The sequence below is a fragment of the Diachasma alloeum genome, unplaced genomic scaffold (genome assembly GCF_001412515.2).
Source record: "Diachasma alloeum isolate Michigan unplaced genomic scaffold, Dall2.0 Dall_scaffold_00209, whole genome shotgun sequence".
Taxonomy (NCBI): Eukaryota; Metazoa; Arthropoda; class Insecta; order Hymenoptera; family Braconidae; genus Diachasma; species Diachasma alloeum.
Genome location: NW_021680374.1, coordinates 1,953,217 through 1,970,191, shown reverse-complemented (window position 1 = coordinate 1,970,191; position 16,975 = coordinate 1,953,217). Strand labels below are relative to the sequence as shown.

Sequence of the window (16,975 nt, the reverse complement as noted above, 5' to 3'; positions counted from 1 at the left end):
ACGTTCCTACGTCCATTTCCGCAAGTTTTTCGAGTTTCACAAGAGAAACAGCCCCTCCAGAAACAGTACCCAGCCCTAATAATCACGACTCTGAACTTCTCACTCCCATTCATTTGTCCGCAAAATCCATTTTACCACACATCCTCGTTTCCACCGCCAGCCCTGCAATAGCCCGAGGGGATTTTTCCCCCTTTTGACTCCCCACTTTTCCCTTCTTCCCCTATGCCATAATAATCACCTCTCCCCCATTTTTTCCACACAGACAGAATAGCATACGCTAGCCCGCGGCACTATTTAATCCCTCGAGTTTCCACTCCTCTCATAAACCCAACCAAACAAAGTTAATTGGAGGCACTGGGAAACAGTTTCCGTGTCAAAGACTACGAAATTGCCAATGGATGTGGAAGAGTGGAGTCCCTCCTTCATTCTCTCCCCGGTCTCTGTGGGTGAAAGGTCATCACAGCCAGTCACATCTTTGCATATTACACGTGACAAACTGTCACAGTCGAGTGGGGGGGGGGGGGGGGGGGTTAGAGGGCGAGAAATCCCCCGATGAAGTGTATCCCCAGTGTCAATATCTCCTCCGAGAGTTCTCTTGTTGTGACCCAATTAATTGCCACCACTCCATCCCTTCATTAATTGCGTAAAATGATTTACTAATGCTCTTGTGGTTTGTTGCAGCATTGAAGATTCATGTCAGCCCCGCCACCAAGGAAGTTCTCGATACTTTTGGCACGTTTGAGCTTCACTGTCGAGGGGAAGTCACGTTGAAGGTAAAGTTTGGCTATAAGCATTCGATATTTAATGGCTGTTTGAATATTCAGGCGATAGTCTCGCGGGAATTCCATTACGTCGTTTAATCCACCGAGTTATGGACATTTAGCCGGATTTTTCAATTTAAATTTATTTATTTATTCATTTGTTTATTATTTGGCATGAAATTGACATTTCATGGACAGTCGATTAGGATTTTTCAGGCGGGAGACATTGAATTCGATTCAAAAGGGGAAAAATCATGCAATTTGTCTGATTTCATTGGAAATTCAACGAATTTTTCGGATTTTTATCAAGTTTCATGAATTAACTGAACTAAAATTTATAATAAAACATCATTATAATTTATAATTTATAATAATTTATCATTTCTATCGATTTTTCCATAAAATTTTGAATTTTAAATGACAAAATTCCGTAATATTTCGGTGGAACTGTAATGTACTGGAAATTGCCAAAAATTGATCACAAATTTCAGTCAAAAAATTTAAACAATCTGAAAATTGAATGAAATTCAATATTTTTGAACAACAGAACAACACATTTAAATTTTATTTAAACTTTCAATCAAACCATGAATATCCCCTGCTAAATTCCGCTGTATTTTTCCAATTACGATTAACTTTCATGGAATAATTGACGTAAAATTCGCAATTTCCCTTCATTTTTTCAAAAAAATTTGAATTTTAAATTCGACATCCCCTGAGACTTCACTTAAAAATTTTAACCAGTGCAGAAAATTCTTTTCCAATGCGGAGTTGCTTCCGCCTGACCGTTTCGGGTAGAACATTAACCGTCGGTCGCGTCTCTTATTTCACTCTCAACGCGACTTTAATTCGCACGTAAGCTTCAATTAAAACTCGCGTCTGCAGTCACACGAGTCGTTAAAAACTATCCGCTGACGTCGGCTCTCCCTTTAATCTCTCCCGTACTCTATAACACCCACTCGTGTGTCACAAGATCGAAAACATTAAAGTTTGTGCGGAGGGCCTGTCTCTCAGTAAAAACCAAAGTGCCACCTAGTACGCACACTTCCGCACTCCAGCCCGTTTCTTCCGCTCCAATTACTCGTGTCTGCCTGATCACACACTCAATACACTGTCTGACGAGCCAATATGCCACTCAAAGTCGAAGGATAATGCAGTGATGCCGGGTTTTTATCAAATGTCAAATATCACTTTAAAGAGGAGAGCTCACTTGAACCCGCACAAGAGCATAAATAAATATCTCTTGAGAACTCGAGGACAGATATTGATAAAAATAATTTTGTCACGGACTTGCGCAAGTTGATGCTGGAAAATACAACGAATTCCATTATTTTTTATTCACTTCCATTAGTATTTCTCATTTAATTAATTTTTTCATATAATTTTACGCTCTATTTACTTAAGTAATTTATTTATTTACACCTCACATTACTACACACATTCATTAAAATTTATTTCACTCTGAATGAATGATCTAAATTGAGAAGAAAATAATTCTAATTTCATTGCAAATGTTTAGTTAGAAATAATTAATTATTCAGGAGAAAAAAAACAGAAAAGTCTCAAATTTCTAAATGAATTCAATTACAAAAAAGAGATTCATAAGTAGAAACAGCCATCATTCAATGTTAAAAAACAATTGTCCCTAATTTTGTCCATGAAAATAATTAAAAAGTGCTAAATGCACTCTAGTTGCATAAAAATAATGGATTTCGTATTAAAAATACACGAGACAATTGAAATATTCTAGGGAAAGGGCAAGATGACGACCTACTGGTTAGTAGGTGAGAAGCCCATAAATAATAACGTCCAACAGAGCACAGTAAGCACAATGACAGATCCATCAGCTGTCGTAAGCCAGCAGTCCCAAGGTCAGCTGCAAAATCCCCAGAATACATCAAACCAAAATTGCACCCGTAACATGCTGAATATAACTGGAAATGGTGCACCAGGTAATCACACCCTGACATTATCGCCATCCCATCAGCGTAACACAAATAATTCAACTGTGCATCAGAGCCTGCCAAGTGAAAATGTGCCGAATCATGCGGAAAGTGGACCTAATGCACCACTACTCCTGCCAGCAGGATCGATTCCATGAGCTTGACTCACTGTACAATGCTTCAATCACTTTAACGTTATACCTGAAATGTCGCGTTGAGTTGATGTTCAACGACTCACAATGACTGTTAAAGTTTGGTTGAGGGGAATGGCATTTTGTTGATTCCACTGTTCTTAACTTGTGAGAATTAAACCAAAGGAGATTATCCTATTTATAGTAGAATTTTAGTTGTTCTTTGAACGTGCAGTGGACGATAGATTGACAAAAATTAATGCACAAGTTTAAGAATGCTAGAGTAACTGATTACAAAGGTGCTGGACCATTGAAAATAATCGTTAACCCAATTAAACGAATCCATTAAACTCAAGTGGATTGATTCCAAGCCTCGATAATTCTCAGTAGTAAAAAATTCTCATTTACTTTAAAGATTAATGGGAGAATCCAAAGTAATAATTTAAGTGACGTAAATCGCGTGATCTCTTTACAAGGTAAACCAGGAACCAAGATTTCATTGAAGAGCATTGCAATTGAAATAATAAGCGAGAGGTGCGGGATGGAGAGGGGAATATAAATGTCACAAAGGTGCTAATGTTAATGATAAAGAATATATTGAGGATGGAATTTTCGCCGGGAGCGGCTTGTGTTTGAGATTTATTTGATCGTACGGAGAACATGCGAGAGGGAGTATTACTGTGCGCTCGGGCACACATCGAAAAGCCGATCGAATTAATAGGGAGTAGAGACATCACCCAAACATCGATTTTACGATTGAGGAGTAATGATGAAATTACAAAATACTTTGTTAGGTTTTAAGGTAGTGTTTAAGGAGTTTCACAGGCTCTAAAGGGAATTTTTGGGTTTACGTTGACTGGCAGATTCTACTGGACGAACTCTGGATGATTTTTTTTATTTCTGGGGTGGGAGGGAGACTATTCCAAAAAATACTCTCAAGAACTAGCTTTTTGACGGTTAAATTCGACCTTTACTTCTGTTTCATCTAGACAAAAATCGTTATTAGTTGAGTGTAATACGAGAAAATCAACAGAGATATGAATATATATGTATATAACATAAACGTTTACGTAAACGGAGGTAGAGAATTTAAAGGATATTACATTTAACGATAAATAATATTGATCGACGTATATTATATAGAACTGTTAGATATCGAGGCTGGGCCTCCAATGACTGTGCGAATGGGTGTTTGTGATAATTTACGTGTGATTAATTTTATTCTTCAACTACGAAAGATGACAACTGAGAGTATTGTGAATGTTGTGAACGAGAGAAATCGAATGATTCAGTAAGTGACAAAATAAAGAGAAACAAAAAACACAAAACTCTGAATTCACTTTGAAAGAGTGAAGCTCTATTTATCTCAAGACAGAGACTTAAATTGGAGAAACTTCTTTTAATGTACCAATCAATATATCAGAATAAAGTTTGATTGTTTTTGAATGTCTCGGAGTTTGTGGAGGGAGTTTAGAAGACGGCGTTTGCGAAAATCCAGTCGAGGTAGGAGCTGACACGTGTGTAGATACCTGGATGCCCTGGCTCACCGCAGCGTATGCCCCATGAGACTATTCCTATGTTTATCCAGCGTCCATTGGCCAGCTGATGGAGGAGTGGCCCACCTGAATCACCCTGGAGTGAACAGTTTGGTTGAGTAAGTGGTGATCGAGGAGGTGAGTAATTTCAACGCTTTGGTTTATATTGTATTTAGGGGTCTTACAGCGATTGGATTTTTTTCGTGATTAAATCGACATTTCGACGATTATCGCCAGGAATTATAGAATATTCTGAAACATTGGAGAGGCATCTAGAAAGTCCATCTCTAGTGGCGGGTAGGTGAGCCCTCAAATGAATCGAGAAGTTTGAATAATATTTGTAAATTTTTTAGGGAGTTTTAGAGTGTTTTCCACCAGAAGATTGGAATAATTCCAATTCCAATAATTTTTATGAAGAATGAATACATAAATCAGAGCGGAATTTATTTCAATAAAATTACGGAATATAATTTTTTTACGGAACTTTGCGGAAAAAATAGCGGAAATTAATGTGAAAATTTTCTTATACAGATTAAGATTTGATTCAACACTCACTTGACATGAATCTCGTCCGCCTTGGTAGGCACCCGCACACAGGGTATTGCGCGACACTTTGGGTGTCATTGTTCTTTTGCACAGATCGTGGGGCCACACGGGCACCGACACTTCCATTAGGATTGAACTCGCTGGACCTCCGTAGTACTGAGTGCCCCAGCCTGATCAATTTTATGGGAACAGTTGATAAAAGTAACACCAAGAAAAGAAAATAGATGGGAGGAATGGATAATCGACTTTGAAATATCACAGAGAAAACGTAATTATCAAAATTTTTAAGTACTACAAATTACGATTGAAATGGGAAGCAAATTTCGTCATGCAGTATTTAAAAAAAATTCAATTTCATGGACAGTTCAGTAGCAATTCTCAGGAAGATGACAATGAACGCGAATTTTCAATCGAAACATTAATCTTCACTTGAATTTTCCTGAACTCTCCTAATTTCCATGGAATCATTTAAATGAAATTCGCAAAATCCAATGCTTTTCCCCTCAAATCGTGAATTTTCAGAGTCTAAACTCCTTGAAATTCCTTTAAATTTTCAAGTTAATCTTTCCTTTCAATCATATTTCTAATTGCCACGCGCTATCTACAAGATCTGATTTTTTGATACTACTACATTCATCCTATCGCATTTCCCGTGATATTTTCTCACTGAGAATTTACCTCGGGATATTCCATTCCCTAAAATACGTATTCCCACGCTGATACATTCCGCCCTATTTTAAAACGTCAAAATCGAGCCATAAACATCGCGGTGTAAATGTCAAATTTTCCCCTCACGTCTCCCTCCACATCAAACATCAACATTCATATCTGCACCCTTATCTCTCCATTTAGCCCCGCTAATTAGTCCCGCTGCTAAAAAATCAAAGGATTACGAGGTTTAATTGAAAGGGGACAAACCCAAATGCTCGTGTAATTAGTACAGTTAATTGTGACTCTGAATATCGGTTTCCCCACTCTCTCATTATGCCAAACCCAGAGATGGGAAAATCAAGATGAACTGGCGGGGAGGGGAGGCGCCATTGTGCGGAATGCATGGTAATGTTATGAATGACTGGCAATGCCCAGGTATTCACCTTGTTAATCGAAATGTGAGCTCCAATTATTTGTACACTGAATAATTCACTGATTAACGCCGGTTGAGGAAGTTCACGAATTGTTGAATTAGTGGGTTGCGCTCTGGCTCTGGGGGTAATCGAGGGGAAAAGTGAATGCGTTATGCTGTTGCAACAGCCGAGGCAGAATCATTCCAAATGGGACTGCGAGTGCAATTACTTCCTCATTATTTTTTACCTCTAAATTTTTTATTTGCGAATATTACCTGCGACTATGCCACTCTTGTTCTCGACAGAGAAACCCGTTGGCGGCAGACAAATCGGCCAGATGTAGGTGTTGAATATTGTCGGCCTGTGGAGTTTGATGATCGCAATGTCATTATCGTAAGTCGATGCATCGAAATCCGGATGCTTTCGTATTTCGAGGATTCCGAAGTCTAGGGCGCGGGTTTCGTCCGGCTTTGAGAAATCGTATTCTCCTAGTCGGACGATAATGTCCTTCTGGCGTATGCTGGAGAAAAAATTGCAAGTTCCCTTTTAAAATCATTTTAAATCTGTGCGACGTTTTTTGTTAGTGATCTATTCGGCTATAGTTTAACCCTCGTTCATCCGTCGCTCGGTTAGCGCACCGCCACTGGGTTAGTCCGAGCGCGCGGTTGCCACCTTCACGCTCACCGATATACGCGCATTTCAACTGTGGCGGTGAATGCAGCAACACTGTCGCTCGAGACGTCGGCAGTGACTCACTCGCACCGGCCGGCGCGCCGCCGCTTTTCCGTCCGTTCGACGTTTTTTTTCTTTGTTTAGCTAAACAAATTTTTCGAGAAAAAACGGGCAATGCGAAAGCTTAATAAAAGGATTGAACTAGGAACTTCAATTTTTTAAGATTTTTTAAGCGTCGAGAAACACGCTAAAACAATAAAAAACGACAACGGGCGGCGCCGCGCTCGTTGAGTTGTGATCGAGAGTTAACTCTCATAGGTATTATTATAGCCATAACTACAGTTATAGTTATAATGTTATAGTTATGTATACCTGCAAATCTTTATAGATATATAATAATAATTAGCTTGAAATTGGCCACTGAATTTTGATAATTTCAATAATTTCCCCATTACAACAACAGGAATATGAGATGCATTTCACGCATTCCTCGCGCATTCACGAGGAATGAATATATTTCTTATAGAAAAAAAATTCCAAAGGGGATATTTATAGCGCGCGGGGCGCGCAAGATACCCTACTTGAATACAAAATTTAAAGTTGAATATCATCAAAACGATTCTGTCCTTGAATTTTATCATTGATATCTCGTTAGCACTTGGAAATGAGCAGGAAATCATAAAAACATGGAAGTAAGCCCTCCTTCAGGTGAATGATGAATAGTGGGTCGTTCGTTGTGACACCGAGCCCTCCCAGACCCCTCAATAAATCCCCGCACCTCATGAAAATTCATGTAAAAATATTTTTGCATATTTATGCCGATAAAAAAAACCGGCTTCAAACGATAAATATTTTCCCCGTATTTATTCTCCCTGAAAAATGTTTCTCCATCGATCCAGTTTCCTTTGTAACTCTCACATATTGACACAGAAATTTTTCCCATCAAATGTCTCACGCGTTTACTCCAGCTGAAACGATTCCACAAAAGGTGAATTTCACCGGGGTTCACATACACCGTAAACACAAGTGTTATTTGTACGATTTCCATGACAAAAGGCATCTGGAAAGCCTGCCCTCGGGGGCTATGACCTATGCCTGAGACATTAGTACCTATATGATATTCAAGGACGCCGTGAGGTGTACGGGGATTGAATGGTTGAAACGGTTTCATTCGGCAATGCGGAAGCAGCGCTCAAGCGCTTTTCACTCCTCCGTGAAACTGTCGGGCTACTTATCTCTACGTGGCACTATTGTCATTGTACTTTAACGTCATGATGAGATCCGTTAACCGTGTTATTTCGTTAGGAAAATTTGCAGAATGAAAGTCGTTGAGAAATTATCTGCAATTTGTTGTTCTCTCACTTTGTGGATATTGCAATTTCTCGTTTCAATTTTCTACTTTTTATTGCGCGGTTTATTTTTTTATCTGCTGCCAACGTTTTCACTCTTTATGGGGTGATTAATCAGAGTTAGTGAATAATAAAGAATATCAGATTAGGGGGAGTGCCAAGATGACGGAATCTCGGATTCATTAAAAACAATAATTTAGCTTTTTTTTCTGTGGAGATGTTTCCCGAGGGAATTCTCTCTCGCAATTAAATCTGATGACGAGTGAATATTAATTAATGGGAATATTTTCTGAATGTTTTTCTTCTTTAATTCAATTATTGTTATCAAATTGTTTCTAAATTTGAAGTAAAGTTCACAATTTCAGAAAGTGATTGAAAAATAATTTCAAAAGCTCAGATGGCCTCAAATAACGACACACACCCCCTGAAAAATTATTTAATATTCAAAACAATTTCCTAAATAAACCCGAGAAAAATAAATTGTCGCCGAAAAATTTGTCATCATTTTAATTAAATAACTGAAATGATAAAATTGGGGAATTTCTCACGTATTGAGCTTCTTGGAGTTAAAACACCAAATTGCTCATAGAAAATCGTAGTAAATGTGCCCATTGGATGGACCTACCCGTGGACGCAGTGAGCGGCAGTGAGAACATGCCTGTCAGTAATTAGCACCCCTCCGCAGTAATGATCAGTATCAGTGCGAATGAGAGCAACCATCCAAGGCCACTCGCGCGCACCGGCGGGTCTTCCACCCACAATTCTCGTAGAACTCTTTTCGCTCATGCCGCATCCTCTGGGTCCCCTCGGCTTCCTCTCCCCCGAGTCCTCCGATTTCGTCCCATTCGGACTCGGTTGGGGCACAGTATCCCAAATGGGCCGCTCATCAACATCTGCGCATTAATTAATTCGGCTAAAACTCGGTGAAATGGAGAAAAAATCGTGCCGATCTTTATTACCCGCGTTGATTCAACGAGAAAAATTGAGGATCAAATCGAAGACTGGGCTCGGGCAACAGCTGGTGCCCGAGAATTATTCTTCCCACTTGTTTATTTTCGTACTCGATACAACTTTCATCGTGTTTGGGGGGAATTCCGAGGATTGGGGGGAAATTATGTGAAGCATTGTTATCACAATTTGCCGTTTTTGTTTGTATAAACACGGGGTTACCTGCAACTGCTGGCAGAAATCCGACGAGGTTCTCCGAGGCAGCCGAGTTGGTTTGTACAACCTCTTTAGCACTGTCCGGACAACAGGCGCCAACGTACCTGACGTGAATCGTAATAAATTCATTCTCAAGTTGGAGCAAACAAACTTCGGTTAATTGGATGGATGGGGAGTTTATACCGGTGGAAGTGGAGAAATTAGTCAGTGCGTTGGTGAAAATTAGTACTGATTTCAAGTAACAAATCTTAAAATTTTTAATAATTCGGAAATCAGTTAAATTCTGGAGTATTCGATGGAAAACCCAATTATTTTGCATGAGATTCCGTGAACGATTCGATCTTAAATTGAATTCACATTCATAATATTGAGAATTCAAGTGCAATTATTGCTTAATTTTCAAAAAATTTCTACCAGTTTTTGAAAATTTTTATCGCATTTTATTTACACTGAAATTTTGAGGAATTTCGCCATTAAAAACCCAGAATTTCACGGAAAAATCAACAATAAGTCCAATTCTCAGTTGAATTATTCTCTGAAAATTCTGAAAAATCTGGATAATGCCGTTTCATTATATTCTTGAATTTCCAATTAATTGAAAATTCATTATCGCAATCGGGCACTGAAACTCAAACAGCTCGAGGAATTTGAATTGTTCTCCTGCAGTTTAATTATCTAATTCAATGAAACGTCGCCAACAATAAATTACATTTCCCACTTACGAATGTTCTATAATGCAAATGTAATCAAGAAATCGCGTGAAATTTCTCTGAAAGTCCCTCAAGACACACTGATCCAAGTGCCTGCAGTGTCCCTTCTTATCTCCCGGCGCAATGCACGCCTGATAAGGTTTATTCAACTGCAATCAAATAACAGTCTCGTAAAACCAATAAAAGTCCTCCCAATTTTCATAATTAAAGTTTACCTTTCGATCAGCATTCGGTAGAGACACGAACCGCTTCCCACGGAGATGCACGTACGTGTAATTTTCGGGTAATAATGGGTCTTTTTCCCCGCGCACCAAGTGGTGGCCCCATTCAAGACTGGAAAGCCCTCGTAAATCTAGAGCCGCATAAAAAGTAGATTAAAAAACAGTTAAATGTAGATGAGCTGGAAAAAATGTCTGTGGGTGGGTTTTAATTGATTTCCTGAATTTTTCGGTTTGCGAATCAACGATAGAGTTATCAGAGGACGCACTGACGCTGCGTCCTTCGTTAAAAGCTGATAAAACGATGAGAACTAAATTTTTAATTGAAAAATTAGACATTTGATCGTTTTTTTATTCTCTTTTTTCCATTTTGTCGATTTAATTCGTTTTCATCAATATTTTATAGTGAAATGGGCACAATAACACTTACTGATGGTGTCAGCCCCACCCTCACCCCCAGCTCCAGTGGAACAAACAAAAAACAGGTAAAACAGCACGAGAATAGCTTCACTCGATGTTCTCCGTGCAAACATTTTCCTCAATTATAGAAACATGCAAAAATAATTCCCGGAAACAAATTGACAATTGCGAGAGTATGGCCTCTTGTTTTAACGGAAAAAGCGATGTTGTGCCAGCAGTTGAGTAAAACCGAATGAACAGAAACCGAAATACGGGAGAACCCGTTGCTTATGTTAAGGTTTCATCGTGTCGATGTAGGTCTATTTCGTATCTACCGCTTTGGCAGGGGCTTGGTCCACTCGGTAAATGAAATATCATCTTCTGGACACCCACGGGTCTCTCTAATGCCCAGCAGTAATTTTTAGAGATGGATGGATATTAATATCGTGGTATTTTTTTACAGTTCTTTATAAATCTTCAATTTGAGATTTTCAATCAATTAAATAATTTGTCAATTCCATTGCATGAGATTTTTTTGCGAGGATTTTTTTTGCTGAAAGCAATAGTTACATTAAGTCTTTTTTAATTCGTCTGTTATTTATTATTTAAGACGGCCTGGTTCTGGAATAATAATTTTCGAAATAATTATCGTTCACATTTTTTTTATTATCACTTCGGGGATTCTCAATCAATTAAACAATTTGTTAATTAAATTGCGTTAGATTCGTTTTTCCGAAGAAAAAAATTTATATTGATTAATATCGATAATCATTTTAATTAATATTGATTTTTTAACTCATCTATCTTGTGTTATTTGAAACTGACAGTTTTTGGAATAATAATTTTCGATGAAAAAATTGATTTCAATAAATTAAAAAGCACTTTAGAAAAACATGCGCCGACTGGATGTTCTCATCTTTTCAGCGAGTGCTTATCCCTGGGATTTTCACTAGCAATCTGCGGCTTCACGCTCACAACCCAGCATCCATTTCAAAGAAATAAAGTTTCATCCCCCGGTGAATGAAAAAAAGAGAAATGAACGGTGGAAATTCTTGTATTGCTCTACTTCAAGCTTTAGAACGTTTGAGTTCAGGTGTGCACGTATGAAAAAAATTGATAGAAAAGGCAGCGCTTTCTCTAAGAAATTCCATTGAATTTTCATTGGGATTCAGTTGGCAGTCTATTGAATTATTCTATTCGTTCTTTGCGCCAATTATCATCTAAAAATATTCTCTCGTCCAAATACAATTCCCAATTGAATATTCATCATTCAATAAAATTTGATGGATGAAGGAGGACTCAGGTGAGACGAATGAAGCAATAATTCGCGCAGCAATTCCCGAAGTGGGGCCTCGGGAATTGTGACCGCGTGTGACCCTGAGAGAAGCGATAATGATTTCGCATCAGTCGCTCGGTGTTCAGAAACGAAATGACCGGGATCGTAACGCTCCTGTTCTCACTTTGTACCTGATACATCTGACATCTTGCATTGAGATTTATGGGAAATTGACACTTGAGTGTAACGCCCGGAGACACCGGAGGACCTGCCCACGGAGGTCCACGACTTGAATTGTGTCTTGCCAATTATTGTGGCACCGTTATACGGCGTCTATGGGTCTTGTGATACACCCACGCCGTTGTGGTGTGCTTCCAGCAGATATATTTTTCGTTGATTAAACTATTTTTATGCGAAAAATATGATAAACTGGGACGATAAAAAAAATGAGTCAATTCTCATAATTCAACATTTTTTCAAAATCAATTACAAAGGGATAATTAACTCAGGGCGATGGAATAAAATTTAATGATCATTACTATTAACGAAAATGTTAATTACCATCTAAACAATTTATATTAATATTTTTTAAAATTAATCCAACGATTTTTATGCAAAAAAAATTAACTGAGTCATTAACAAATCAAATTCAAAATGAATTTCAACATTTTTTCAAATTTAATGATAAAATGGAAATAATGAATTTGCGATGATTGAATAAAATAGAATGATTATTATCATTCAAGAAAATATCAATCATCTTCTCAAGAATTTAAGGCAATTTTTGTTGGAAAAAAAAATCAAAATGAAATTCAAAAAATTGTTTAACATGATTTGAGGTGAAACCGCCCCCCCCCCCCCATACCTGGGGGAGAAATAAAATTGAGGAGTCCTCACGCACGTATTCGTAACACGCGAGAAGCCATCAACAGGGGCCCCCGGGTTTTATTGTCATTTCGACGGAGAGATCGGCTCCCGGTCGGCCGATAAAAACGTCCGCACTCGCCGTTACTCGACGCAAGATGACGCCCCCTCCGTTATCGGCGGGTTTTACGATCCTTTTCCCTTTTCTCCTCGAAATTTATGCTGGAATTACAGTCGGGTGGGACCATTGTTGAGATTTTGAATTATAGGATTTTTTTATTCGCCACGTAACCGAAAAAAAAATCAACAAATAAAATAGCGGAGGTTTGGATAAAATGGACACTTGACTTTTTTTTAAATATTAGTGAGGGGGTGAAATGTTGATGAAACTCAATCTTTTTTTTTTTCAATACAAAGAACAATTCCATCCCTTTGTGATGAGCCTAAACCGAGCTCTATTGATACATTTTTTTCTGAGTTATGAATAATTTTAAAAAAGTCCACAGAATCCATTTTACCCTACTCTCCCCTAAATAAATTCACCCTAGTTATTTATTTTTTGCTCGTTAATAACAATCACATTTTATGAATAAATTTATGGTGAATATGTGACGTCATGCGCAGGTTTCGAGAGGGCAAATTTATTCATCACAATTTAAAAATAAATGCGAAGAGTTACCGGTGCAAATGCTGTCGTGCGACCACACGCTGGCATATTTTACGAGCAAACGGATTGCACACCGTTTATTCCGCTCAGTTCCGTCGTACCGCACGTGAATCCCGAGTATTTTCCCTCACATTTTACGATGGACAAACGTGTAGTAATTGACCTCGGGCTGATCAAGAAGAGAGTGCAGTTGTGAGGCTTAAAAAATTAAGACGCGTGACGTCATATTTTTTTGGTCATAATTCGAGTAGTTTGACGTTGTCAGTGCTATTTATATGGAATATTACGGCCCCATGAGATTTGTGTGAAGAAAAACATCATAAAATTGCGCACCTATCCTGAAATTATGAGTAGTTTGACGTTTTTACTGGTATTTAAATGAAAACACATATTGAGATATTTTATTCTATTTTATTCAAATGAAATTACATATTTAGATGAATTCTATTAAAATTCTATGAGGAGATTCAATTTGTTTGTTGCGCCAATTCTATTAAAAATCACGCAACGTCTCCGGATTTTTGAATAGATATTATATAACTCATTCTGATGGGATTTTTTGTATAAAAATTCTCAGACATAATTTTTCTTGGATTTTATTACGAGAAACGAATAAAAATACAGCGAAAAAACTAGAAAAATTTAGGCCCGGGAATTTCTATAGAAAAATAAAAATCTATTGAGTTTTTTCTATCAAAATTGCAAAAGTTAAAGTTGCAAATAAATAGAATTATTCTACATTTCCAATAGCAATTCAAGAATTTCTGGGTTTTTCTATGAAATTATGTCATGCGCGATATGATTATTGAGTCCAATTAAAAATTTCCAGTGAAATTTCTTCGTATCAATTCCCTCAAAATTAAACATTTTTTAATTCTTTTATTCTCAATATACGCAATTGTAAATTAAAAATCACTCATTCCCAATTTCTTCTGCATTCCGCTGTACCTGTCCGCCCCCCGGTGTTGTACCGATAAGTATCGACAGTAGTTTTTGCGCCAGAATACCTCGCCGCTTCGCCATCCACCGGATGCAGCGGCAAAACAATTCCTCGCCGGTCCAGAATAAGCCCAGCATCGTGAAAACCACTTCTTGTCCACATCTTCGATTCCAGGTTCCCCCGCTCCCCCATGAGCCTTCTCCTCGCCCATGTCCGAGGCAACCAGTCACGGCAAGCGTCTTAAAATTCACCATTCGTTCCTTTTTTCTCGATTCACTCCTTTTCCCGAATAAAAAACTTTTCTTATTCCACTTGGTTTACGTCTCCTCCGGGGTGAGTTGCAACGAGCGGGCAAATTCCGAATGCCCGGCACGCGTACACCATCCTTCCTTAATTCTTCGAGGAGCCCCATGGTCGAGTGTCACATATCGTTACGAAGGACATCAAATAAAAAATAATAAGTCTTGATAAATTGAATTATCGTGACTGTGGCGAGGCTGCTGCGAATTGCTGACACAAATTGTGAAATATCTCTGAATCTAAGGGAGGTAGCGAAATTTTTGTGAAAACCTTTTTTGCAGGTCTCTTTACGCTCTACAAAAAATGTTCCCATGCAAATGTCGCTATCTCGCTTCCATTCTGAGATATTTCACGAAAACTAATTTACCCCAAAATTGAACTTTATCAACTTTTTAAAAATCTAAAATAAATATAATTGCAACCATTGGACTAATTGAGAATAATTGCGGTCGTTGGATTAGTTAATTAACTCTAGAATCGATTAATGAATAGTTGAGATGGTAATCTGGACGTTCCCGTTGTCTCATCCCAGCAACAGTCCCCCATTGTTATTTTTTTTCAATTCCTCTCTCGTGTACTTAGAGAGTGTGACACTTTGATAGGTCACTTGGTCGTGCTGTAGAATAATCCCCAATACACACATATTTTTCTCTCCATTCATTTACACCGTAGCGAAACCGCTCGTAAACGTTAATCTCATTAAGGTGGCGTTTAAATTATCGCCAACGGATTCTGTTCCCCCGTTTTGTTGCTTACGCTAGTGTGTACACCATTGCCTTTACCGGTTATTCCACTCGGTGTTTTAATAACACAAATGCTAGCCCCCTGTGTATGACTACACTTGGATTGTAATTAAACACGTGCCATTACTTTCTATCGTTTTACCGTGGGGCGATAAGCCGAGGCAACACGAAACAGTTGTTCTTGGTCTGGTTGAATCTTGTTTAGGGAGATTGAGCGAATTCTGATGATTATTTAGTTTGTTTGGGTTTGGGTTGGAAGGGAAAAATTATGGGGATTGAGATTATTGTCGAGAAGAATTTTAAAAAATTATTCTGTTTACAAAACGGCACGAAACTGCAGTGTTTCATTAAGTTAAATTAATTAATTGTTGTTTAATTGTTTCATTAAATTTCAGATCAATTTTGTATTTTCTGCACATTTTCACAGGAATAGTCAGGGCTTCATGAAAATTATCGAGTTGTTTGGTGGGAATTATTAAGAGAAATCCAAAAATTTCAAGAATTGTTTTGAATTTTAAGAAAGAGAAAAACGTTAATTCCTGAAATTAAATTTACAGAACTATTAATACTATTCGATCGTGGAAAATTCATCAATATCAAGTTGGAAATTCTGGATTAAATTTTATGATTCGGGATGAAATATTACACGAAGGTAATGAATTCAATCACTCGTGTTTATTGAACGAAGCAAGTTTCGGGTGTCGGTAACTCTGGAGTTTGCTAACGAGGGTCTGGCAGCAGTTGAATAACAGACATCGGTCGAAATCATAACTTTCAGCCTCGAGCTCAACTGGTTATAATCCAGCGTCAATTGCACTGGAAAATCCCTTAGGGAAACTTGTCTAACGATTTTACCTTGATTTACTTTGCCACTTAGATCTGAGAATCCAGAACTTTCGGTAACTCTCGGTGGATATCATTGCGTTATTTGATCGTTAAGCACTTCTGATGGATTGGTTTTTCCTACTTTAATGAATATGTCCGAAACTTCGATAGTTAGGGAGTTGCAGTGTTGTTTGAGAGCCAGGAAAATTTCCCACTTCAAACTAGTTTCGAGTTATTTGAATTATTTTCGACAGACATTTCTGTTACCCCCGGGAATTAATTCCATTACTTTGGGTTTAGAATTACGATTTAGATCATTTTTATTCGTTTTAAAAGATGAGAATTTTAATCTTAATCTCCATAATTTGACACGAATAATTTTTCCCGTGTGTCATATTAATTTTATCGAAGCACATTTCGCTTTTATTTCACGTTTTTTCTTCATAAAAATTATTGGAATTTCTAAAAAATTGTAGAAAAATCTTGAATCTTCTGGTGAATTCAGCTAGAAAATTCTCCATGTTTCCAAACTTTGATGACTTTTTCTAGCGTATCCCAAAATATTCTGATTCTCCCAGAACATTTATAAAAATTTATAAAATCTTCTCGATCATTGATGACCTAGAATTTACCATCTAAATGTCGATTTCACCATAAAAACAATGCCCACACCAGTAAACTATAATAAAAACTCGTAATTATAGGGTTTATATAATTCCGAAACCCCCAATGTTCATTAATATCTCGAAACTTAATTAATGGCGTGAAAACCGAGGAAAATAAAATTAAAATTCAAACGCAATCGGCATTTTATCGATGAGAAAATGTTGGCGACATGGAATCGAACTGAAATTCATGCCAAAGACAT

At 37.7% G+C, this 16,975-nt stretch overlaps 2 protein-coding genes across 3 annotated transcripts in view; one reads left to right on the top strand and one right to left on the bottom strand.

The window, feature by feature from the left end:
• LOC107036508 (atrial natriuretic peptide receptor 1) overlaps positions 1-4,277 on the top strand; it is an 86,116-nt gene extending 81,839 nt beyond the window's left edge. For both annotated transcript variants that reach the window (XM_015254525.1, XM_015254526.1), the window contains 2 exons: positions 682-773; positions 2,512-4,277. In XM_015254525.1, the coding sequence (XP_015110011.1) occupies positions 682-773; positions 2,512-2,862 (443 nt within the window). In that variant the 3' untranslated portion in view covers positions 2,863-4,277. The remainder of the gene's footprint in view (positions 1-681; positions 774-2,511) is intronic.
• Positions 4,201-10,626, bottom strand: LOC107036379 (venom protease). Its single transcript, XM_015254320.2, has 8 exons — positions 10,524-10,626; positions 10,091-10,227; positions 9,888-10,024; positions 9,172-9,269; positions 8,627-8,894; positions 6,256-6,500; positions 4,926-5,086; positions 4,201-4,467 (listed from the first exon to the last, which is right to left on the bottom strand). Exons 1-8 carry the CDS (start codon positions 10,624-10,626, stop codon positions 4,306-4,308), a joined length of 1,311 nt encoding a protein of 436 aa, XP_015109806.1. The 3' UTR covers positions 4,201-4,305.
• Positions 10,627-16,975: the final 6,349 nt, after the last annotated feature.